Source organism: Miscanthus floridulus, chromosome 7 (genome assembly GCF_019320115.1).
Source record: "Miscanthus floridulus cultivar M001 chromosome 7, ASM1932011v1, whole genome shotgun sequence".
Lineage (NCBI taxonomy): Eukaryota > Viridiplantae > Streptophyta > Magnoliopsida > Poales > Poaceae > Miscanthus > Miscanthus floridulus.
The window spans coordinates 12303162-12328975 of record NC_089586.1 but is presented as its reverse complement, the minus strand read 5'-3'; the positions used below and the strand labels follow the sequence as shown (position 1 = coordinate 12328975).

General features: G+C 46.8%; 3 protein-coding genes across 4 annotated transcripts; 1 reads left to right on the top strand and 2 right to left on the bottom strand.

Annotated features, from left to right (window-relative positions):
* Positions 1-9553: 9553 nt before the first annotated feature.
* Positions 9554-10789, bottom strand: LOC136462587 (glycine-rich protein 2-like). Its single transcript, XM_066461674.1, has one exon. It carries the CDS (start codon positions 10693-10695, stop codon positions 9943-9945), a length of 753 nt encoding a protein of 250 aa, XP_066317771.1. The 5' UTR covers positions 10696-10789; the 3' UTR covers positions 9554-9942.
* A 3109-nt stretch (positions 10790-13898) lies between these two features.
* On the bottom strand, positions 13899-19440 carry LOC136462586 (uncharacterized). Of its 2 annotated transcripts, none has more exons than XM_066461673.1 (8): positions 19079-19197; positions 18167-18361; positions 17678-18062; positions 17379-17592; positions 16634-16741; positions 16371-16493; positions 16213-16279; positions 13899-14943 (listed from the first exon to the last, which is right to left on the bottom strand). In XM_066461673.1, exons 1-8 carry the CDS (start codon positions 19089-19091, stop codon positions 14873-14875), a joined length of 1176 nt encoding a protein of 391 aa, XP_066317770.1. In that variant the 5' UTR covers positions 19092-19197; the 3' UTR covers positions 13899-14872. The 2 variants fall into 2 exon arrangements, with proteins under 2 accessions (XP_066317770.1, XP_066317769.1); XM_066461672.1 differs by having other exon boundaries at positions 13902-14943; positions 18167-18372; positions 19079-19440.
* A 1803-nt stretch (positions 19441-21243) lies between these two features.
* LOC136462585 (peptidyl-prolyl cis-trans isomerase-like) lies at positions 21244-22143 on the top strand. Its single transcript, XM_066461671.1, has one exon. It carries the CDS (start codon positions 21349-21351, stop codon positions 21862-21864), a length of 516 nt encoding a protein of 171 aa, XP_066317768.1. The 5' UTR covers positions 21244-21348; the 3' UTR covers positions 21865-22143.
* Positions 22144-25814: the final 3671 nt, after the last annotated feature.

Sequence of the window (25814 nt, the reverse complement as noted above, 5' to 3'; positions counted from 1 at the left end):
TGCCTCTTAGGTTCTTGATGTTGGGCCCGTGGCATTATAATTTAAGCGAAAAAAGATGACTTGCAAAAAATTTGTCCTTCCCTGTAATAGGAGCAGCAACCACCTACTACCTCAGGTGCTGCAACACCGGCTGTTTTTCCTGATTGGTCTAGTTCTGTAGTCATGTCGGCGTTATGATCTTAGGCTTTCTTCAAGGATTCTATACCTCAGAGGTATGATTTCATCATATATGCTGTCTTAAAGGATTTTGTTCAATGCTTGAGTCAGGTGTGGCTAACATATTCTCCTATTCATCAGATAGGCAAGCAAAATTTCTGGTTTCCAAGCAGGTAAACTGCATTCAGCCATCAGCATCTATGATCGTATGATATCCTCTGGCATTTCGCAGTCTATGCAGACATTTAATTTAATGATAAGGTAGATAAGTTTATAGAAACCCCTAGAAAATGAGACCCCTAGTTTGGAATTGCATTCTTTTTCTTGAATATGTTGTTTGTAGCACCACGTCATCACTCATCAGCTTCAATCTTCAATTCAGTGTTTAGGGCAAAGGAGGAAAGCTGGACAAGGCTCTTGAAATGTTTGCTGCTGCACAGAAGTTAGGCTTGCCGATTGATGAAAAGATGTACACAAACATGCTTAGCTTATATGGAAAAGTCAGTCAGGTTCTTGTGCCCTAGAAACAAAGCAAGTAAAGATTTTCTGATTCATTATTTTTGCCCACTGCTTTAGTTTTCCTTGTGTTCAGTTCTAAGACTATGGATTTTTCATATTTTCAGGTAAGCATCAGGGATGTCTTTAATGTCCAAAAGAATAAAGGAAGATGGGATCAGGCCTGGAAAGGTTAGCTTTCATTTAATGTCACTTTTGAAATTGCTTTCAGAAAACAAGGACCGCTGTAGTTTCCCCTTGATCATCTAAAGCAAACATGGTTAATCTGGACCAAACTTGCAATGTGCAGATCAACTTCAATTCCATGATCAATGCATATGCCACTTCAGGACTGTACAGCGAGCCGAAAAGCATATTCCAGGAGATGCAGGACTGTGGTCACGCTGCCGACTCGTTCTCCTATCTCGCGCTGATCAGAGTATAAACGGAGGTTAAACTGTACACTGAGGCAGAAGAAGCCATCCAGACGATGCTAAACATTGGACCTAACGGGCATGTAGCCTTATTACATGACTAACTGTTCTAGCGCTTGAGTTGTAAACTATAAATTATTGGTTAAAATTCTTGGTTCAAACTGTAAATCAGCATGATCTAGAAATGCATGGTAGTTTGAATTTGAAAGTTTAAAATCAGTATGAGCTACAATTGATTAGCGCTAATTTTTTAACTTCTGCAAACCAGCTGGAGGCTGGAATTGGCTGGCTAGGCTGGACTAAGTCTGGGAAAAAAAACCGAGAACCGAGAACCGAACCGAAATAACCGAAACCGAAGTAACCGAAACCGAAATATTCGGTCCCAGGTTCGGTTCCAGGTTCTGAAGAACCGAACTTACTACCGTTATTTCGGTTCTGGTGCTCGGTTAACCGAAATAACCGAAATAACCGAACTAATCCCCTCCTCGCTGGTCGCTGGCTCGCTGCCCCGCCTGCCCCACGCGGGCCACGCCCCTCACATCCCACCCCGAAACCTAATCCCTCCCCAGTCCCCACTCCCAATCCCGCCGCCGCCGCTCCCCACTCCCCTCCTCGGCTCCTCGCTACCCCGTCGGCCGCCGCTCCCCACTCCCCACCTCGGCTCCCTCGCTACCCCGCCGCTCCCCACTCCCCTCCTCGGCTCCTCGCTACCTCGCTGCCCCCAATCCCCCCGCTCCCCACTCCCCTCCCCTGCCCGCGAAGGCGCGAAGGCTAGCCGCGGCGGCGGTGCATCACGCGGAGGCGGTGCTCCTCGGCTGCGCGTCACGCGGACGCGGAGGCGAAGCGCTCGGGCGGCTCGGCCATGGCGCAGCCAATCTCCCTTCCCCTCCTTCTCTCAACTCTCAGATCCGGCGGCTCCGCCGCTCCGGCATGGCCCTGTGCCTCCCTCTCTTTCGTCCTGCATACGACGGCAGCACGTGAGATAGGGAGCCGCGCGGCGGCGAGCAGGGCGAGGCAAGCCGTGCGACGGCGAGCTAGGCAAGCGGCGCAGCGGCGAGCAGGGCGAGGCGCGGGCCGCAGGCGCGGGCGAGCAAGGAGGCGTGTTTTTCGATCTGTAACCTAGAAATCGAATCGATGCTTTGTTCTACATCGCTGCTGGAATTAGTGATTTGTGTTGCTCGATGTGCGATTCTGTGATTTTTTTTCTCTGTTCGTAGCACCTCGGTTAGTTCGGTCGTAACCGGAACCGAACCGAATTAACCGAAACCGAATTTGGTCGGTTCCCAAATTTCAAAAGAACCGATCGGTTACTATTTTTAAGGAACCGAATTTGTCAAGAAACCGAAGAACCGAACCGATCGATTTCGGGTAACCGAATACCCAGGATGAGGCTGGACCAGGCTGACCCAGCCACAGCACCGGCCAGCCAATTCGGCCCTGCCGAACAGGCTGTTTATAGTTGTTGTAAAAAAAACTAAACAGACGTGTGCTACGGGAACGGGGTGGAGGGCAAAGCTGCCACTGTCGTTGACTGGTGTTGGGGGTACGGGGAGGATGAGGACGATGATGTTATGTTGTGTTCCCGTCTCCCCGACGAGGAGAGGAGAGGAGAGAGGACGGCGATGGACGAACGGTCAAAAGACACCCTTTGCCCGATCAGCGTCTGTACGAACGCAGTTGGCTGCCACTGCTCAGTGGCCACTGCAGCAGACGAGAGCGGGAGCCGGAGGCACACTGGGAAGAAGGATAGGGATGCGCACAGTCACAGTTCACCGGCCACCGCAGCGCAAGACGACGAGACGAGAGCAGAGTCATCCCATCCGAGACATGGACGGCGTCGCCAGGTCGTGGGAGAGACGATCGACGAGACCTGCTGCTGTCGTCTCAGTGATCCAGCCAGTGGAGGACGGTGGGCGGTGGCGTGGCCGCAGGCGATGAGATCATCAGGCCTGCCTCAGGTGTCGGCACATGGCGCTCGCTCGCTCGCTGACACACAGCAGCGACCGGCCGGCAGCGGCAGGGCCCTCCACTGGGGAATCAGAAATGGTACTACACGCCCACGCTTCGGCAGCAGAGCCTGTTGACAGGCAGTAAACGATGGTGAATTACTCAGTGACGTCTAATTTAGTATAGGAGAAAAATAATTTTTTAAATAGAAATTCACGATTTTATACCAACAAGTCCAGCCTGCCTGCCGAACAGATCGAAGTCGTAGCAGTAGGAGTACTGTGCCGTGCTACTGCTGGACATGGCCACATGACACCCAACCACCCCTCCCTCTTCGCCCTCTCCCACCATTTATAGCAAGCGAGGCAGGTGAGCAACCCATCAACACAACACCTACCAGTACCTGGTTTGCTCTGCGTCGTGTCACCGTTTTCACTGTGCCAACTTTGACCTCCGCTTTCAGCTTCATCGAGCAGATTTCTGCCCAACGTCTGAGGGCTTGTATAGTTCCTAAAAAGTTTCGTAAAAAATGCTACGGTAGTTATTATATCGAATCTTGCGATAGATGTATAGAGCATTAAATGTAGACAGAAAAAAAAAACTAATTACACAGTTTAGTTGGAAATCGCGAGATGAACGTTTTAAACCTAATTAGTCCATAATTAAACATTAATTATCAAATAAAAATAAAAAAATACTACAGTAGCTAAATTTCCAAATTTCGCGAACTAAACACAGCCTAAAATACCACTTCTTTACTATAAGGTTGAGTTGGTAGCTAAAAACACACGCTCTTTCATAGACCACAGCTCCACACTCTTCCCAATTCAATGACAGCATGTTCGTTTGGCGGGCTTAACTGTTGCTGGCTCGTGAAAAAGTATCGCTGACTAGTTTAGTGTGAGAGAAAAATATTATTCTGACTATAAGTACTTCAACGACAGCCGCTTCGTAATTAATTCTCAACTGCTTCCTATCCTGCTCCAAAAAGTACTTTAACAAAATAAGGGTGTGTTTAGTTTTCAAAATTTTTTATCTCCTACAGTAAAAGAGCATGTTTGGACACATGCATGTAGTACTAAATGTAGACGAAAAAAAACTAATTGCACAGTTCTCGATAAAATCGCGAGACGAATCTTTTAAGCCTAATTAGCCCATGAAAAGCCTTAAATGCTACAGTAACCTACATGTGCTAATGACCGATTAATTAGTATCATTAGATTCGTCTCGCAGTTTTCTGATGGGTTCTGTAATTTGTTTTTTTATTAATATCCAAAAACCCCTCCCGACATCCTTCCAACACATACGATGTGACACCCAAAACTTTTCAACTCACCAACTAAACACACCCTAAGAGGCTTTGTTTGAATCTCATGATCTAGATCACTTTTGCTAGGGGGCCTAAAGTGTTGTTTAAAGTTTAAATAACCTCATAAAAATTTTAGATCACATAAGTAATTTAAAGTGGTTTAAAGTTTTAGCCTTTAACTTTAACCAACTAAACTTTAGAGCATAGAATCCAAACAGAATCAAAGTAGTCAATTCTAAATTGTAAGCCCAAGTTTTTTTAAAAAAATCTAAATTGTAAGCCATTATGACTCATAGATATATATTTTTTTGCTATATATTTAGATGTATAATTATATATGTACTGAAAGCTATATATAACCAAACCAACTTATAATTTAAAACGAACATACTATAAAAAATTTATGCACAAAGGATAGGCAAAGTTGTTCCACGAGGTCATATGCCTTGTGACCACACAGTCACAACGTTCTTATAAATCATTGGTGTCTAGCAAACAAAAACAATGGAAAGTACTATTTCACCTCTCCTCTCTCTTTCACGTGGGCTGTGTTACATACCTCAGCTAATAGAATTAAATTAGCGAGCTATTAAATTTAAGATGTGTTAGGCTTCGTTTGGTTCTACCCAACTAATACTTGGTCTCTAAAAATTAGCTGCAATAGATTTGAATAGCCATACCTAATTATACCTGGACACCTAGCTAACAATTACCTCGCTGACTATCCAAACAAAGTTAATTCTAGCAACAAATAGAATGCAAAGGAAAACTTTAGGCCCCCTAACAACAAGGATAGTTTTTTACCCTCCCGTCTACCTTTATTCACGCGCCCTACCAATAATAAATAGAAAAGGAAGGACATTATAGAAAGAAGAGAAAAACCACCGATACGTTTATTCACACCCCTTACCGGTAACAAATAGAAAAGAAAAGACGTTATAGAGAAAAAAGACCACCGATGCATCTACCTTAACTTTTAGCGAGTAGATCTAAACCACCGCGCAAGCTAATAGATAGCGAGCTAATAGTTAGACTACTAAGGGCAGTCCCAATAATGTATTGATGATAGTTTTTATCCTCATTAAATGACTTGTCACGTAGGTAAAACGCTGACATGGCAACGTAATTAATGAAGAAAGAGAGTAAAAATCATAGAAATTGTTTCTTCATGAAGAAATCAGGTCTTCTCTTGACCCAATGCACCAAGAAACCATGAAATCACTATTGGGGAGCAACCACCAGTTTCTAGCGGGCTCGTGCCGCACTTCCATTGGAGGAAGAAGATAGAATTGAGAGAGAGAAAAAGAAAATAATTATTACTCACAGAAACCATGGATTAAAAAGCAGTACTTTTTTTAGTGCGATATCCTATGTTATAGAAACTATTAGTTTCTTTTATTAGGGTTACCCTAATATTAGCTGCTATATTAACCAGCTAACTATTGAATGCTATTGGATGCAAGCAGGATCTTAGGTGGCTGTTTTGGCTAGCAGATCCTAACACCACCAAGCTATTAGAGAGCTAAAATATCAGTGGGTGAACTACTGTATTAACCGGCTGTGCTACTGGTTCGTCTTAGCGAGAGCCTGGTTCGTCTTAGCGAGAGCCGAGAAACAAGCACTGCCATGTACTCCATCCATCCAGAAAAACACGTAATTCAGCACAGTGTTATGGTTTAATATCTCAAATTTGATTAATTATAGATAATAAAATATCAATATTTATGATATCAAATAAATACTATTAGATTAATTATGAAATGCATTTTTTTAATAAATTAATTTGAAGTCATAAATATGAATAGTATTCTCTAAAAATTTGGTCAAACGTAAACTACTTTTGCCGGCACGTAATGCGTAGTTGCATGTTTTCTTGAATAGAGAGAGTAATTGTTAGCTAAGCGGCAAATAATAAGACATAATTGTTTGCTCTGCGACAGATAATAAGACAATTGGCTCACGAATACTCCATCTATTCCAAATTATAAGTTAGCTAATTGTTTGCTATGTAGCAGATAATAAGACAACCCAGCTAACAACTGCTCCATCCATTCAAATTATAAATCGTACGGGCTTTTGTAGAGACATAACCTTTCAAAGACTATGCACCTAAAAAACAAAACGAGTTATTATTCGGAACGAAAGGAGTAACGAACGCAGCGATTGTTTGCTAAGCACTGGCTATACTATTAGCTAGACATCAAACAGGCCCTTAGAACTGTATGCTGTCTGTATTCTGAGTGGCCTAACATACTAGTACTGTCCTGCACCACCGGGAGAGTCCGGGGCAGGGCACGAAATTTCGCTGCAGGACACCGTTAAAATATATAATATGCTGATGGGTATAGTAATCAACAGAATTTTTCTAGTACCACTACAAAATCATGTGTATTTGTCGTAACACATCTGTCGGTGTTTCGAGTTACCACCGACGAGTAAATTTGTATTATTACGCGTCTAGCTTGGATGGTGTGCTTACAGGACACGAGGTTTATACTGGTTCGTGTTTGTCGCTGCTGCTCGTGTTACTCGCACCGAAAGTTTGTAGTAGGGGTTACAAACGGGCGAGAGAAGGAAAAGATCCGAAGTCTCTGGTGAAAGGAGTGAGTGGGTGCTGAGAGCTCAATCGTTGTTCTGCTGTGCATTCGTGTCGTGCTCTTTGTGCGGATCTAGATCGGATCTTGATGGGTCGATCGGTTCGGGCTCTTTCATGAGGTGCCCTGCTTTCCCTTTGATAGGCCCAGGGAAAACGCGGGTTACATCAGAGGAAAAGAGAAGAACCAGAGAGGGAGAAGAAGACCTTCAGGATTGCCGGGTCCTTCTTCTCCTTCATGTGGGTCCCGCGTGACACTGTAGATGTCAACAGGGACGGCTCCACATCGTGGTCATGTCCGTCACTGGCGCCATGCGCAGGCGTCATCCGCCGGTCATGGCGCCCCACTCTGTTCTGGCAGACATCGTGGTGAACTGATTCATCTGTCAGTGTTCGTACGAGAGTTAGGTAGAACAGCACCGGCACGCCCGACGCTGTTCTTGATGTGAATCCTCAGGTGCGGATTTGGAGGAATGGTGGATCTCGGCCACCGCCGACGTCTAGCCTATCGTGCACAGCAACGACCCCGTGAAGGGTGGCCGCGCCACCCCCACATGCCTAGGTCTGGGTGGCCATACCCCTAGCCACGCCGGCATAGAGGAAGGGGACTTGCCAGAGGAGCTCATCGGAGGAAGGAGACTTGCTAGAGGAGCTCGCCGGAGGAGGGGGTGTGCTCGCCAGCGGAGGGGGACTCACAAGAGCAGCGGCGGCGCGTGGAAGACCTCGCCGGAGAAGACATGGCCACGGCGGTGTGGTACGGCAAAAATTGGTTCGAGGTTGAAGATGATGGCAATAAAATCATTTCTCCGGCCTTCTCTCCGTGAATACGTTAAATGAATAAAATAATAAGCGTGGTGTGTGTTACGACAAATGCACACGATTTTGTAATAGCACCGGACAAATTCTACTGGCTACGATGTCCATCAACATATTATGTATTTTAACGGTGTTGTCCTGCTGCAAAATTTCGCTTTTCCTTATTAGGCCTTGTTTAGTTGACGATTTTTTTGGCGAAATAGTAATGTAGCACTTTCGTTGTTATTTGGTAATTAGTGTCTAATCATAATCTAATTAGGCTTAAAAGATTCGTCTCGTGAATTTCGTCTAAACTGTGTAATTAGTTTTATTTTTTATTTATATTTAATGCTTCATGCATGCATCCAAAGATTCGATGTGACGAAGAATCTTGAAAAATTTTGCAAAATAAGATGAACTAAACAGCACCTTAGCCTGGTACAAAACAACTCTGAAACTGTGGCAGAGTTGCCACCTAGCACAGCCTACCAACAGTGTCGTACAGCAGTGTACACCAAAAGAAAAATCTGATTACGCGCAGCATAAAAGTGTCCACACCAAAAATTCTGATTACGCGCAGCATAAAAGCGTCCACAGTACAGGATAGCAAAGGCATCTGAACCACTTGGAAGTTTCTTTAGCCTATAAACCGTACTACAACAGGCTACTATAGGGGATGTTTCGTTGCCCTCTTATATTTTAGTCGCTGTATATTTAGTCGCTTTATGTTTAGATATATACATAGAGTATTAAATATAGATTAATTATAAAACTAATTACATAGTTTGCAACTAATTTACAAGATAAATTTTTTGAGTCTAATTAGTCTATGATTTGATAATGTTTACTACATTAAACATGTGCTAATTCGTCTCACGGAGTACTGACGGATTATATAATTTAACATCCCGTGTAACATATTTTAGTAGCTGGATTCCAACGCCCCTTACTCGTCCATCCCACTACAATAGGATAACCTGTCAAAGCAGAGGTGCGCGCTCCTCCATCATCAGCCAAAGTGTAATTTTTTTAGCCGAACTGAAATCAAGCAGTAGGCAAAATCTCCATCAACTGGCAAAATATGAATGAAGCAGTAGGCAAAACGTTTTTTTGCCATATCGGAATCGAGCAGTAGGCAAAATCTTCCTTAAGCACACCACAGCCAGCTTATGATGTGTTGCGCAGATGCTTCTCAGTTCTCAATGCTGAACATGATGGCTGCTATTGACAAATACAATATTGATTCTCAATGCAGTTAGAACATGACTGATATTGACAAATGCAGATCGCAGCAGCGAGGGGCCAGATTTTTGTGGGCGAATCAGACACAGGATGATAATTAGTGGCACTAATACCGGGAGCAGGGCCAATCAGACACAAGATGACAAGAACAGGCAGCAATGGGGAACTGACACCAGAGTGTCACCAGCAGCAGCAGAAAAGCTCGTCCTTTCTCTGTTGCACACGAACAAATCTCCTCTGTTGCACACACACACTCCCTGCAAAGCATCATGCCATCATCATCACATCCATCCACAACAAAACAACCACAGGCAAGGCAGATGTGAGTAGTACTGGAGTATAGTAGTAGGTGCCAGCAATTCCAATCCGTACCAAACAACCGGCCAACCGTGTGATCCAACCACCCACAGAACTGAAGTACCACAAGTGCATTGCCCATGCGCATATGCACATAATCGTAACCAAATCACGCGAGTGAAGCATAATCGTGTAATCAAAAGCACAGGCAGTAACAAGCACAAGGATTAATCAGCAGTCTGGAAGAACAAGCCACAAAAAAAAGAGAGGCAGATTTGACATTCCTTCAAGCAACACAAGACCAATCCATCTCACTTCTCAATTCTTCTTAAAACCTTAACGACGACGACGACGACAACGATACCAAGCACACTCGATGATGACTACTTTGAGTTCCTCTACGAACCAAACGAACCCAAGATCAGAAAGAGGGAAAAAAATCTGAAAACGACGGACGGACGGACTGACGCGCTCCTCTGCAGGGTGGGAGGAGGCGGCGGCGGGTGCTCATGGGCACCCGGATCGGCAAAACTAAAGCGATACTCCGAGACACAGTGAGAGGTTCTTAGGCAGCGAGATCTAGAGGGAGGGGAGGCGGCGCCATCAGGCCAGCAGGTGGTGGCGCGAGCGATCCGATCTGATCTGGCTGGACGGGACCCGGACCGGGACCCACCTCACGTGGGGCAGTCGCGGGCGATGTGGCCGGCCTCGCCGCAGTTGTAGCAGGAGCGGTCGCCGCCGCCACCACCGCCGAACCTCCCTCCGCCGCCGCCGCCGCCGCCGCCGCCGCTGGGGCAGTCCCTGGCCATGTGGCCGGTCTGGCCGCAGTTGTAGCAGGCACCGCCGCCGCCACCACCGTATCCGCCACCGCCGTAGCCACCTCCGCCGCTGGGGCAGTCCCTGGCCATGTGGCCTTGCTCGCCGCACTTGAAGCAGCCGCCTCCGCCACCTCCGTAGCCGCCGCCGCCACCACCGCCACCGTAGCCTCCACCGCCGCCGTCGGTGCTGGGGCAGTCCCTAGACATGTGACCAGGCTCGCCGCACTTGTAGCAAGCGCCGGCGCCGCCCCCGCCGCCGGATCTCCGGCCGCCGCCCCAGCTACCGCCGTAGCTGCGACCGCCGCCGCCAGATCCGCCCCCGCCGCGGGAGCCGTAGCCTCCCCCGCCGCCCCCGCCTCCGCCGCTCCCGCCCTTGACGTAGGATCCGTCGGGGCCGGTGACGTCGACGGCCTTGGTGCGGCCGTCGTCGCCCTCCGAGACGGAGAACTCCACCTCCTCGCCCTCGGCGAGGGAGCGGAAGCCCTCCGACTTGATCGAAGACTGGTGGACGAACAGGTCCTCGCTCCCGTCCTCGGGGGAGATGAACCCGAAGCCCTTGGTATCGTTGAACCACTTCACCGTCCCCCGCAGCCGCGCCGCCGTCGCCATCGCAACCCCCGAACCCTAGCTGCTGCTGCCTAGGGTTTGTTTGGGTGGATTTTTTTTCTTCCTTCTTCACCCGGCTCCGCTCCGATCTTATCTGCTCGGGCCGTGGACTCGGCAAGGTACTTATAGAAAGAGGGGCGGCGCATATGAGGAAGGCGCGGGAGGATCGGACGGCTGAGATGGCTCGGGGGACGGGCGCGGACGGTCGGGCCGGGGCGGGCGGTAGCGGCAGCTAGGGGTGGGGTGGGCCCATTTGGGAGTCTCACGCGTGGCGTGGGCCCGCATGGCAGGGGCGGTCGGGGGAGAGGAAGGCGGAGGCGGAGGCAGCAGCCGCGCTGTTGGTTTGGTTGGTTTTCTGTGGGTTATGACGGGTGGGCCCGGCGCCCGGCGGCAATGGACACGGTTCGATCCGGTATACACGGGCGTGAATGGCCCTCGTGCTCCTCCTCGTGATTGGTGAACTCCATACCAGTGGTACTATTATATGGTTTGATTCTTTGTGGCCTGTTGTTTTTGTCGTGTCGACAGAAAATTTTTGTAAAACTTTATTGTTTGTTTTGATGGTAATAATACGATTATGGAGGGAGGGAACTTTTTAATATAGATTATTGTTTGGTTTCTTGACATCGGAACCTCCCGATTTAGAAAGGAACCGAATTTCAGAAAGGATTGATCAATAAAAAGGGAGGAGATGAGAATGTGATTTGGACTAAGAAAATAAAAATTACGGACATGCTAGGAATGTTAGGCGGGGTTAAAAATTGGCTAAAAGATTAATTCATCTATTAGTGCTCCTATTTCCAAAAAAAAATTCTGAAAAGCACATTGATACACGACTCAAACATCAACCAAATAAAGCGAACCAGAACAGACAAGTACTAGGATGCAACCTAAGAGATCCTACATCATCTCTCTCTACTTCTCTAGTAGAACTAAGACAGGAGTATGATCCTACATCATCTGTCTTTAGAACTGGGACATGAGTCCACACCTGGTGGTCTCTCGTTGGCGCGGAAGAGTACTACGGCAATTCATCGTCAACAACAACTAGACACACAATCGAAAGTGTTTTGACCATAACTCTCGCACTGATAGCAATCGTGCAGCCATGACCGCCAAACATCAAGCTAGCAACTACTGCACACACAACGTTGCTTGAACCCTTGGTGGATCGCACAAGGAGTGACAAACGAGGTGTACCATGTGAATTTGTTATAGACGCTCAAATCAAATTTTATCTTAAATCAACGCTAACTATTCTTTGAAAAAAAACACTATCTAGTCATGCCCAGGTCATGTAGCCAAATATTACGCACTGTGATACTTGACTCAGTTTATCTTCATTTGCTTTAACCATATTCCACAACATAAATGCATGCCATCTCAATGAGACCACATGTTTGCGTAAGACCGTGTCTCCTTTTCTTTCTATACCTTCACTTGCTATTTCATCATAGTATCGACCATATACATGGCATATCATGCTTGTTCGACATACAATTTGCGCCTTGATGCATGACAATTTATCTATTTAAGGATATCAGAAATGTATGATATAATAAATATCATGTTCAATACTTAGCAAACATGTTAATCTTTTAATTGTGTTGTCATTCAATTCACTAAAGTGCTAGATGCAATTTCAATACTCTATAGAAGGGAGGAGTAACTCAATTGTTGTTTTTTTTATCAAAAATACCTCTGTTTTTTACTCTATAGAAGGAAGGAGTAGCTTAACTCTGCCTAGATAATAGTTAGTTGATAATACTTGTCAATTGGCACGAGAGTATTTCAGTTAATTTGCTACCAATTAGCTGCTTTTGAGATACTAGCTAGCTAAGAGCATCTCCAAGACACTCTTTATACCTCCTCTAATTTCGAGGAATAGATATGTTGGTGGAAAAATACCCTCCAACAACCTCTTCATCAATTAGATATCCAAATATAGATATCCTCTATTCCGGATTTCTCGCTATCTAAATATGGAGAGCGAGGATGGCTCTCTAGACTGCGTACAAGATATAGAAAAGCCGTCGGAGAATACAAAAATATAGAAAACGATTTTTACTCAAATGACTCTCCAAATGATGATTTGGACTTTTGGAGATGTTCTAACACTTTGCTAGTCTATTAGCTATAGGTAGTTAGGTATCTTGCCAACAATTAGGTGATCTATTAGTTGGACAGTATAGATCCACCACTAAATTGTAGCAACTGTCTACTATTTGAGTAGATCTAAATAGACCCTAAGATGAATTTTGACAGAGCATATGAACGTTTAAACACACCCTAAGATGAATTTTTAAAGAGCATATGATGGGCCTGCAAATCTGGTTGGGCAACATTGCTATTACATAGTACACCATAATCGTACGATTACACTTTCCTCCATTCCAATGCGTTTTGACATGATCACATCCCAAAAAATCCGACTTTGAACATTGACGTGCCAATTCACAATATCTGTCAAGATATCAGCAACCGAAGAAACTTGATTAGAGTTGGACACGGCCCTAGACATCGATTACTTCTGCCGACTAAGTGATACCGTGCCTTCTCTTTTTCTATTTTAATCTTGACGAGTAGGGTGTAATTTCTTTCCCCAAGCTTGCAAATATTAGAACGGAAGGATCTTTTGACCATTAGCTGGGGCGCTGATGGATACTCCTGAGCACGCCATGTTTAGCTTGTCTATGCTTCCACTTGACCACATAGGTCCTGTATACATCAGCTACCAAATACTACCAAACAGATAACAACCGGCCTGTTCGCTAGTTGGTTTCTGGACTGATAAGCCCGGCTGGTGCTGGTTCGTTATGAGAGGAAAACACTGTTGGCTGGCTGATAAGCCCTGGCTGAAACTAACGAGCGAACACAGCCAGAAAAATAGATAACAAAAGCGACGTGCAACAAATATCAAACTACTTGCGGAAACATGCCCCTGTGAGGTGCCCACTTCTGTTTCGCCTCGAAAAACATTGAAGCTTCATGAGTCATCTAAAGGTCTGTTTAGTTCCCAAAATTTTTTGCGCAGTACTCATCACATCGAATCTTGCGGCACATGCATAGAGTACCAAATGTAGATGAAAAAAAAACTAATTGTACAGTTGGATGAGAAATCGCGAGACGAAACTTTCGAACCTAATTAGTCCATAATTAGACACTAATTGCCAAATACAAATGAAAGTGCTGCCGTAGCCAAAACCCAAAAAATTTTGCATCTAAACGCGTCCTAAACCGAAGATACGAATCCACAGGTCATGCATGCAACCTTGAGCTCACATCCTAGGGCTCACATCCTTTGGGCCCGTTCGCTGGTTGGTTTCTGGGCTGGTTTGAGCTGGCTGGTGCTGGTTTGTTGTGAGAGGAAAACACTGTTGGCTGGCTGATTTAGGCTTGCTGAAACCAACAAGCGAACAGGGTGAAAAACATCACATGGCATCAACAAAAAGGACAAAGATATCATACTTCGTACAGACGATTACATTAGCCACTGCTACCGGCCCACAGGCATTGTACTACAAACATGTTCCAGAAACCCATCAATTTGAAGCAATAGCAGTTCCATGCACTGTCCGGTTCACTGAAGTTCAAAGCGTTGACCTGAGTTGCCGTGCCATAACAAAAGAATAAACTGTGGAGGCAAAGCCAATGCCGTGTACCAGATATCCAGTCTGTACAGACCATTGATGTTCTATGTTGTCACTAAGTGTGACAGTGTCATTGAAATGGTTTATGGTGCGTGCCGCTGCAGGGCCTTGAAAGCAAGACTCCCATTGTTGCCATGTCAAGTCGTTCTCCAAACCCAGATAAGAAATAAAGCCAACACATGTGGCCCTGTTCACTTGTCTTATGAGCCGGTACTATTTCAGCAAGCGAACAGTGTTTTTCTCTTACAACAAATCAACGAACGATACTTTCAGCCATTGCTTTTTAGCAAAGCGAACAGGGCCATAATGCTTGTATTTTCACAACCTTGCCATCACTGCACATGAAGAAAAGATGCGAGCAACAATGATTTCTACAGTGCAAGTGCGAGTTCCCATCACAGCTCAGCATCTTTGTTTGTGGCTCGTGGCTAAGCTAATAAGCTATTGCTGTCTCATGATTTCATTTTGCACATTCCTTAGCATCCAAAAGACTTATCCGTGCAGAGGCATCAAAGCTCATAATTAACAACCTATCGGACCTTACTGAGGCATTCCATCCTTAAAGCGTCCTCCAACTGAGAGAATAATGATGAGAAGGTTCCTGCAGAAAAAAAAAACAGGAAAATGAGTGTCCTTGTCACCAGGACAGGTACCTTAATAATAAAAGAGAGCCAGCTTGTTCGGCTGGTATTAAAGCTGGCTAAAGCTGTTTTGTTGTGAGAGAAAAATACTGTAGATTCTAGCTGATAAGCCGGCTGATAAGTTCAAGCGAACAGGCCAACTATGCTCTTGGTTCTTAAGCAAGTCCATTGGGATAACAGTAGTCACATGAGGTTAATGTAATATATGCATCTGTGCATATGCATATATAGTACACATGAACAGCACATTTTGTAGCAGTTTCAGTTTTCATGAAACAAATACGAAAGAATTAGCCAGGAGATTATTTGATAACTTTTGGTTTGATTCGTAAAATGAACAGTTCCATCCTCCACAACCAAGACAGTCGGTAATAGAAGAGCTTTAAAACCAACATGTCATATGATCCGGATGTACAGGCTCTGCCTCCTACAGACCAACAGCCAATCTAGAAATGGTCCCTAAGATACCCTAGTGTCATTTATGTCTCCATCGTGAGATTAGCCACTAGCATCTGTCTAGAGCCGGTGACAAACCTGTCAAGCCATATGCAAGAGCCAGCCAGACATCAGTACCACCACCACTCCCTCTTTACATGATAGACAACTATTCTTCAGGACCAGTTTATCACTATCGGCCCAGCACAGCTTGGCAAAGTTGGACTAGACATGCTACAGTAGTTACATATGCCAGCCTGTAGATTTGGCGTTTATTGGTGCATCGAACTTTCAGTCTCGATGAACAGATTTCATTATAAATAGGGAGCACATGGCGTAGTAAAAGCATCGACGAACTAATACAAAAGGAAGTCACCATCCTGGACACCCAAGAGTAATAGCATTACCGGAATGGGTTTCAGATCTCATGTGTCATGAATGCATAGTAGTAGTTCATTCAACTGTTCTATACAGTAGATGGGAAGGACATAAACAGCTCAACATGGAGGCACCATGCTATTTGAGATGGATTTGATAAGTGTATAGTTACACAAGAAACTATTTGGCTGATTGATTTCTGGGCTGATAAGCCCGACTGGTGCTGGTTTGATGTGAGAAGAAAATACTGTTGACTGGCTGATAAGCCCTGACTCCAACGAGCGAATAGGCCATTTGCAGTCAACATACTGTAATACAGTAGACCATAAATGCATGTCATATCTTAATGCAATCTGATAAAGGTGTTTCAGTATGATCGTGTAATATGCATAGTCACATAAAGACCATGGGACTACCTGATAATGCTTTATTATTCAATAATGAACCTTTGATTAGGAGGGTCCCAGGAATTTGTTCAAACACCTACACGAGGATAAAAAAAAAAGATGTGCGACAATTATTTCAGAAAAGAAACTTAACAAAGTATCAGAAACGCAATTTGCAGTCAACATACTGTAATACGAAATGATATTCCCTTGACAGCACTTTGTAACTTTGCAGTGCTGTCTTCTAGAGAACCGGCATAATCATCCCCATGCAATATTGCAGCCTCAATCTGCTCTTCTGACAGCGTGACCTAAAGAAATATTTCAAGCCAGTATTAACACGAGAACACAATGCATAAACATCATAGATCTCAAGGAGATCAGTGTTTACATGTCTGTTACGATGAAATTTATGAAGCTGAATTAGTGTCATACTAACAAAGAAACTTACATCGACCGAAAAGGACAACGAATCAGTTTTGCATGATAGATTAGAAGCTAGAAAGAAAGCCTCAGTTGATTTCAGAACTTGGAATGCACCATGTTCACGCCGAAGGCCCTTATTTCATTATGCCAAATATACATTTGAAAACAGAGGTTAGACAAAGTGCAAATATAGTAGAGTAGCAATGATTCTTACATAAACATAGCCGCTTGAGAAACAGGTGAAGTAGACAGGAAGGTTTCTGAATGAAGTTAGTCAACAAGATTGCTTCAACCTTATTACAAGGTTAACTAGGCAAATAAGTAAAACAACAAACAAAACAATCTGAACATCTCAACTATGCAAGTTTGGATACCCAGAGCTTCACAGAACAGATATGAGCTGGAGTATAGTGCAGATATGAGCCGGAATTTTTTGTTTGGGCCATGTTTAGATTGCAAAAAATTTCAACCCGATGAATAGTAGCACTTTCGTCTTATTTGGTAAATATTGTCCAATCGTGGACCAACTAAGCTCAAAAGATTCATCTCGTGATTTCCAACTAAACTGTGCAATTAGTTATTTTTTTTACCTACATTTAATGCTCTATGCAAACGGCTAAAAATTGATGTGATGGAGAGAGAGTGAAAAAACTTGGAATTTGGAGGTGATCTAAACAAGACCTTGGTTTGTTAACGAGACCCAGCTGGGTAACTTGTCAGTTTGAATGACAGAACATATGTAAAGGGACAAAAGGTGAAATGATGCCAACCTGAAGCATAAAGGAATGGTGGTTTTTTGCTGGAACACTGTGGCTGAGGACCATTTTTCTTGGTCTTGGAGCAATGAATGACCAAGCAAGGCCCCATCTAGCTGTCTGACCTTGTACAAATTCAGTAGTTTTCACGACTGAGGCCCCAACCTCACGAACCTTTGAGATCAATAACTTTAAGTTTGCCTTTCTGCCGATCATCGATGTAAACCACCTAAACAACAAAATAACAAAACCATCGTACAGATGAATACAAAAACATAACACGCATTACCATAGTGAGAAAAGCTTTGAATTACCGGAAAGAGTTCTTAAGGGAAACACTATCTTCAATGATTTGTGTAACTAATGCCAGCTCGCCACCAGGGCAAACCATCTCTTCAGCTGTCCCACCGCATGATGTTTTTGGGTTAAGACCAGCTTCCTCTATGCTCTCAAAGAATGGAGGATTGCACATACAGAAGTCAAAGCTCTCACTCTCCTTTACAACACCCACAAGGATATGTGCCTTTGGCATAGCTACATCCTCCGCAGACTCTAAAATTTTCTCCCTTGCAGCTTCCCTGACAACATATTCAGATTCAGAGGACGGTGCATTTGCATTTCTGATTTCAATTAGCTCTGCTAGGTGTGGATTGCTCTCCACATTCTTCTTAGCCCATTCAAGAGCAACATTAGTGACATCTACAAACAAAAGACAGTTACATAATTGAGTGTATACATCTCTCATTTAACGAGACAATGATTCTCAGAACTGAACATGAAGTGCAGAAGGTAGAAAGGAATACCAGATCCAACAAAGGTCCATCCCAGTAAAGATGCTCCAAGGAGAGGGTAGATGCAATTGGCACCTGTTCCAATGTCAAAGCCCTTCACTCTCTCACTTGAGCCGGATATTGGTGGTATCAGATCTGAGGAGAGAAGATCCTCGATCCAGTGAATGTAGTTGGACCTGTTTGGAACAGTAGGGCAGAGCTGTCCATCTGGAATCCACCTAACAGTAGCTAAGATTAAAATCGTGTTTAAACAATGGTCTAGCATAGCTATACTGCATGAAAATCACATCCAAAACATAGAGCAAACAGTGTGCGTGCTGCATATAGACTTTGATGGATTTTTTTTAACTAAACCTTTCTTAGTTTTAGCAAGGATCTAATTTGTAAGAACAAAAGTTACTTTTAATGTGGCCATATGAGTATTTTCTACATCAAACAGTCTACCCTAAAGCAGTAACAAATATTTACTGAAATGTCTATTTTCTACATCGAATAGTCTACCCTAAAGCAGGGACAAATATTTACTGAAATGTCTAAGCACAAAATATGCAAATAAGAAGCACAATGAATGAAATACAGTGCAACAGCATGCATGGAAAACTAGGTGAAACCTAGAAGTCAATGTTGAATTCAAACCAAAACGTACGATTTTCCCGTTCACTGTTATCACTTGGTAGAGTACGTGTGTAACATCAGCAGTTTGTAAACGGACAATTAGTCCCAAATACTGAAAGTAGACAACAGTAAAACAATTCAAACTTCATACACCCATCACAGTACTTGTCGGTTTCATGGATTCCATGGGCAAGGTGGAGCGAACGATCATAGCCAGCAGCAAATTCGGCACAGGGGATCATGCTAGGGTTCATTGCAAGAGCCGAAGGCAGAGTAATAAGGGGAGGGGGGGTAGCCAGTGACACCAACCAGTTGACGCCATGGTCTTGGAGGAGGAGCACGCGCGTGAGCTCCCGGGTGGCGGAGAAGTCGGTGAAGTCGACGGACGCGCGGCCGCGGTCGGAGACGGAGACGAAGGGGCGGAAGGACGGGTAGAGCTCCGCCAGCGCGGCGAAGTCGGGCGCGGCGGCGGCGTAGCGGTTGCGCGGGTGCATCGACGGCGCATCCGAGCCGTCGCGCCGCCGCCGCTTCCGCCCGCCGCCCATATCGGCGTGGAGGTGGAGCGGCGGCCGCCGGCGAAGCACGGTGGAGGTGGAGGCGGAGGCGGAGGCGCAGACGTGTACGTGGGCGGGCCGACGCGCGGTGGAAGAGCACTCGATTGTTTCTGGGCTTTCCTGCCAGCACGCCCGTAGACCTGATGTGGCCTTTGGGCTCTATCAGTGGTTGGGCCCAGGAGCCAATCTGACACAACGCGTCCGTTCTCGTTGGTGTGGCCTAAAAAGTTGACGTAATGTCATGCTTGGGTCAGGCTCGCGACGGTCAAAAAAAGAAAGAAAAATACCGGGTAGCATTTTGAATTGGTCTATTTTCTTTTCGCGACTGTTTATTTACTCGGGTTAAGTTTTGAGAATAATTTTTTTAGCGACGGTGATCAACACGTTTGCCATTAAAAGGAAAAGTTTTGAGAATACATTTAGTCACTACTCAATCTATATTCTGTACGTACTACAAAGTGGTCGTCTTCATGTTCATCTTATGATGATGATTGGCATTTCTAAAGCATCTCTCTGTCCATTAAAAAGACGACAATTGGAAATTGGAATCACAAGGTGATCGCAATCTTGCCACATATATATAAGCACTTAGCTTGCTATGGTGCATATCTGTTACAGGACAAGTTAGAGACAGGTTATGCCGTTGCCACACCTTTAGCATCCGTTAGGTTGACCAGCTAGCAAAGTTATTCTGGAGATGTGAACGTCAAAAAGAAATTTCGGAGATATGGACGTACGGGGACGAAAACGCCGACTCCGATCCGTCCATATCCACCCCCCGCCCTTGGATGCAAGTAGTGAGAAACGAATGAATTTGGGGACCCCCAAAAGGAGCAGCAATTGGCAATTGTGTTTTGGATTCTGGACGCAACGCGTTGTTGCGAATGCGAATAAAGAAGGGGAGCAGCAACTTGGGCTGTAGAACATGCTGCTCGTCGACATTTTATGTTTTCCCATGGTTTCACACTGTTTTTGAAGCAGGAATCATGACGCAGGGTTTGTGTATGACAAGTGACTTACGATGTGTTCTTAATATATATAATATAATAATTCATCAACCATCACACACCTCACACCACCTGGGCTCCGTCAATGAATGCACTGGGTTTGTGTACGCAAACACAGCGGCAAGGACGTGCTGTGCCCCTGTGCTGCACAGGACCATGCAAAGCACGTATACTCGTGCTGTACGGTTCGGGAGTAGTACAATTAGCTAACCAAAAAAATAAAAAAGACCTGAACCTGACTGTTGGGCCGGCGTCCGGCGCGGTCCAATCCAACTATCCAAGCGGCAGCAGGGCAGGCGGCCGCACATCACATGCCGGGCCCGGCCCGGGAATATCTCGCCCACTGGCACACGGCGGCAACGGCATATCCTCCCCCTACCGTCCTACGACGACCACGACGGGCGCAGCCACGTGCACCCGGTCCGTGCACCGCTTTCCCGGGGCGGCGCGCACGGCACCGTCTCGGCTCCCTGGACCACGTCCACCGACCTTATACGTTGACAAAAATCCAGCCCTTCTTCCTTAAGAGAAAAACACTATTGACTAATTGATTTAGGCTGGCTGAAACAAAAAAACGAACAGACTGATTAACCCAGCCCACCCAAGCCTGGCGTGGACGAGAAGAAGAATCCAAGTGCCTCTCGCACGCACCGCTACCCCCAATCGCTGACAAAACCGACCCACCGAAACCGGCCCCACACCCGCGTCACCCGCCTCGAGAGAACCCGGGCTGTCAGTGACACGACGGGCGCTGGGGCGGCCGGAGACTTACCTAACCACGGTTCTACTAACCCCAGTACCCCACCGCCTCAACCCAAGCGGGGTTAGCGCCCACCCCGTGAGATCGCGCCACGCGTCCAGATCCAACGGGTCTCCACCTCCCGAGCCGGCTATTTAACCGCACCGGGTCTCCCCCTCCCGTCCCAGGTCATCCACCGAATCCTCCGCCTCTGCTCAATTAACAAATCCCCCACCCAACTCCAGATCCCAGAGCCAGAACCCTAGGCCGCAGGCGGCGATGGCGAACCCCCGTGTCTTCTTCGACATGACGGTCGGCGGCGCGCCAGCAGGCCGGATCGTGATGGAGCTCTACGCCAACGAGGTCCCGCGCACCGCCGAGAACTTCCGCGCGCTCTGCACGGGCGAGAAGGGCGCGGGGAAATCGGGGAAGCCGCTCCACTACAAGGGGTCCACGTTCCACCGCGTGATCCCGGAGTTCATGTGCCAGGGCGGCGACTTCACCCGGGGCAATGGCACCGGCGGGGAGTCCATCTACGGCGAGAAGTTCGCCGACGAGAAGTTCGTGCGCAAGCACACGGGCCCCGGGGTGCTGTCCATGGCCAACGCCGGGCCCAACACCAACGGCTCCCAGTTCTTCATCTGCACCGTGCCGACCCCGTGGCTCGACGGGAAACACGTCGTGTTTGGGCAGGTTGTGGAGGGGATGGATGTGGTCAAGGGCATCGAGAAGGTTGGGTCTCGCAGTGGGTCCACTGCTAAGGAGGTCAAGATCGCCGACTGCGGCCAGATCTGATGGCTGTCGGCGAGCGTGCGGCCGCCCTCGTTCTCTCCGTCGTCGTTCGTCGTTCCGTTCCGTTTCCCCTCCCCTCTGAATAAGATGGCGTTCGTGCGGCTGCTGATCTGAGAGGTGGTTGAGTACTTGAGTCTGAATTCTGTGTCCTAGAGTATGAGTCAGTCTGTCCGTCTTTGGTGGTTGCTAGGGTTTCATAGGTGGTCGATCTTCGTCGTCGTGTTTCTGCTGTGTAATGGTGTGATCGGTGATGAGAACCTCTGGTTGCTTCTGATTGTGTGATGCGCTGACTGTTCCCCGGTTTTCTGATCTCTGATGCGCCTGCTTCAGTTTATCCATCCCCCGGTTGTTTCTGTCGTTTTCTTTTTAGGATCGTAGTGCGGCATTTTTTATTCGAATTAATTAAAGACGAGACCTTTCTCTTAGATTCTGCGCGAACGTCATTGCTAAAGTGTTCAAGCAGTGAACTAACTAGTGGATCGCTTTTCTAAATGCATTCAAATTTCGAACATGACTTTACTCGCCTAAATATATATCAGGTGATTCAAACAAGCTCTTATAGATAATCAAGTACGGTTGAGACGGGTTTCCGGATCAGCTGTCAGATAGCATCAGTACAGATAATGTGGCCGTCCCAAGGGAACATCACTCTCACCTGTTCTTGGCCTCTGCGCGCCTGTCCGTTCCGAATCGTTTGCCCTCTTATTAACCGCTGTAGCGCTGCTACAAGAAGAGGAGGTACAGCCCCTCGTGATTAGACGGGGCTCAATCATTGCCGAACCGGCGGATCATGCTCCTTTTGGGGTTGGCCACAACCATGTGTTCATTTAGACAACTGACAAGTGCCTCCCATTCAATTTGCTGAAAAAACAAAGCTGAAATACTGTTCTGGCTGATTTATTGTGAGAGAAAATCACTGTTCCAGCTAAAAAATAAACTAAAAAGACGGATTATAAGAGAAACGAATATGACTACTGTTGGGATCGGTTTAGTGCTTTTGCTAATACGTGCCCACGATGCCCTGTAGTACTACTTAAGCTGTAACCCACCGGACCTTGCACGCTGTGCTACCTCTATTTTGCAGATGCTCTACTGGACGAGCAGGAGGAAGCTTCTTCCCCCGTTGGTTGCCGTTGTTGGTCCAGATGCGAATCAAAGTGGGGGCGGTCTCATCTCATCACTAAGACCATCATCAGAACATGAGAAGCACAGGTCTCACTGCTTGGGCGATCCACAGAGAGGAAAAAGGGCAAAAAAACTAAGGAAAAGAAAAGCTTTTTTTAGGGAAAGAAAAAGAAAAGGGGTGGACTGTTATGATGATGGTCTCTCTCTCATGCTAGGAGTATGCGGTGGGCCTGCGAAATCGGCCAGCCACACCTAGATGCACCGGCACCGGCACAAGCACAAAACACAGGCAGGTCCCGTCCCGGCCTAGATGCTGTGCGTTCCAAAAAAAAAAAAAAAGGATCCAATCTAAAGGTCCAAAACACAACTCAGCCACCAAGGTACATTACCGATAATCAAATGCACGTATTGTTTAATTTCAACTGATACACATGGGACAAACTAATAATAAACATGAACTAGAAAAAAAATACTAAAAGAGCACTACATACAATTTTGATTGAGACTTTACCGTTGCTTCGTGACTTGGAAACGGGTGGCTTATGGTGTCCCTCTCCTTAACTTGCCAATTGATCTTTTCTTTTCTTTATTTTACTTTACAAACCAGTGATAATCTACGGGATGAACGTACGTGCAAATAACAATCATGCTATAAATCAGAAAAATTATAGATTCACAGTCATGAGTCCTCACTTATGTTGTCGCTTGCCCCCCTTGCCAGCAAGCAGCTGCTCGTCTGGTCGATGGTTTGGATCCTGAGTGTTCCGACAACCGCCGATCGTCGTCCCGCATCGCTCCCTCATAGTGCACACTCGTGGCGCAGCAGTTGCTAAACACTAACCGTAAGGAGTCTAGGAGCAAAGGGGCCCCTCCGGGCGCCGTGAAGGTTCGAACCAAGGGTTTGTCTATCGCACACTCGCAATAATGGATGGGGATTAGGAGACTATGCAATTTGGAATTCGATATTAGGTCACCAAGGAAAGGAAGGAGTGGATTGGTGTTGCTTTGGTTTGAGTTGCCGCTCACAAGAAGCAAATATCACAATCCCACGAGATCACAACTAACGCTAAGACCCTCCCACCCCAATTGTTCCTAGACTTCCGCATCCATGATTCGTCTCCCAAGCATAAGCATCCACTATTTCTCCTGCTCCTGCCCCCATGCACTCTGACCTCCGTCGATCTGGTCAGAGCGTCGTCACTAGCCGCCAACCAACTCACCGTCTCGACCGGGTTTGGAGCTCCAGAGCATAGTTAGCAAGAAGGCGCCATCGATGGCGCGAATTTGGTATACAACACTAAGTATGTAAAATGATGCAGTAATGCTTCATTGCTTCATTTTAGTGCTGAACTGACATGGTCAAAGTATGAAAATAGGGTATTGATGCATACGCATGTACAATGAGTGCTTTTTGTGCTATACTACGTAGCTCGCGAGCTAAACGACCTAGCTCTAGTTAGACCAAGCTGAGTCAAACCGGCTCGATCGATATCAACCCCTACATGCATCCGTGGCTTGTCTTTCACTGCATAAAAATCTAAGTCCCTATCTCATTCTCATCTGCTACGAATTGCTACGTGTATTTATTTGCCCTATAAGTATTTGATATGAGACGGGGTTAGAAACTAGCCGCATTGCATATCTCGCTTTTCAAAGAGTACGTCAAACGGTGTCGGTGTTTCGGACCGGGGGGTCCTCAACCAACCAGTGAATTTGAACTGCGTGCCCCTAATCCCGGATGGTGATGCAAAGAGACACAAGGTTTATACTGGTTCGGGCAATCGATGCCCTACGTCCAGTCTGAGAGATCGATCTTGTATTCCTCGCACCGAAGTGCTTGTAGTAGGGGGTTACAAGCTAGGGGAGAGGGAGCTAGTCCCAGGTCTCGGCAAGGTGTCACGTAGGCCGCTGAGACATTGCTCTCAGGCGGCTAGGATGTGTGTGTGTGGGTGTTACCAGGTGTTCTTCTCCGTTCGTCCCCCTCTAAGTGGCCCAAGTCCTCTCCTTTTATAGTTGAGGGGAGGACAAGGACAGTACATGTGTTAACTATGCGGCGTCGTGCCAACAGGGGCGACATGTTCGAGCCCTGTGGCCTGTCCCAGTGGCGGCGTGGTCGTCGGAGTGGTCCGTCCTTGGAGCACTGGGGCGGCGTGCTAGTCCCATCCGATCCTGTGCGTCGTGAGAGCCTTGGGACCGTCTCGAAGTGGGTGCGGCGGTGGACGTGCAAATCGCTATGGACGGACTGTGCGCGAGGCCGAGGCTTGGCTGGTGCCGAGGCTGTACCGCAATGGGGGGTCTCGGCGGGCACGATCCCCAAGATAGCTGAGACCTTGGTGCACAGTGCCGAGGCCCCGAGTGGGCGGCTGATCTAGTGCGTCGGCTTGGAGGCGGTGATGTCCCGGGACAAGTTGTCCGTGCAATGTTGTTTTCGAGGCGGGGATGGCGGGACACAGTGCAGTGTGGGCGTTGATCGTGGGCACAGCGTCAGAACACAGTGGCCGGTAATCCCCGCCGTGCCCTATCCCGGCCGGTATGGCGATGATGCGACCTCAGGTCCCGTCGGCCATTCCGTGGCGTCGAGCCCTCGTCCGGCAGAGATTGCGGGAGTGGTTGAAGTATTAATGAGACACGACGTGCTGTCGGGAAGGTCGGCCGAGGCGGGGGGGGGGGGGGCGACGGGCCGTGGATGAACCGGCCTCGAGCGACACGGAGAATGAGGCCTTACGCGAGACGAAGATTGGACTCCTTGTCGAGGCCTTCTGTGAGAGGCCTCGCGCGACACGGAGAATGCACCCCCTACCGAGGCCTTCCGTGGGGAGCCTCGCGCG

What these genes read in the sequence shown, in the direction of transcription:
- LOC136462585 (XM_066461671.1), top strand. Translation starts at nt 21,349, where the DNA reads ATGGCGAACCCCCGTGTCTTCTTCGACATGACGGTCGGCGGCGCGCCA.
- LOC136462587 (XM_066461674.1), bottom strand. Translation starts at nt 10,695, where the DNA reads ATGGCGACGGCGGCGCGGCTGCGGGGGACGGTGAAGTGGTTCAACGAT.
- LOC136462586 (XM_066461672.1), bottom strand. Translation starts at nt 19,314, where the DNA reads ATGGGCGGCGGGCGGAAGCGGCGGCGGCGCGACGGCTCGGATGCGCCG. An exon ending in ATGGACCTTTGTTGGATCTG is followed by an intron (nt 18,063 to 18,166) that starts GTATTCCTTTCT and finishes TTTTGTTTGTAG; the next exon opens with ATGTCACTAATGTTGCTCTT. An exon ending in CGTTGTCCTTTTCGGTCGAT is followed by an intron (nt 16,494 to 16,633) that starts GTAAGTTTCTTT and finishes ATATTTCTTTAG; the next exon opens with GTCACGCTGTCAGAAGAGCA.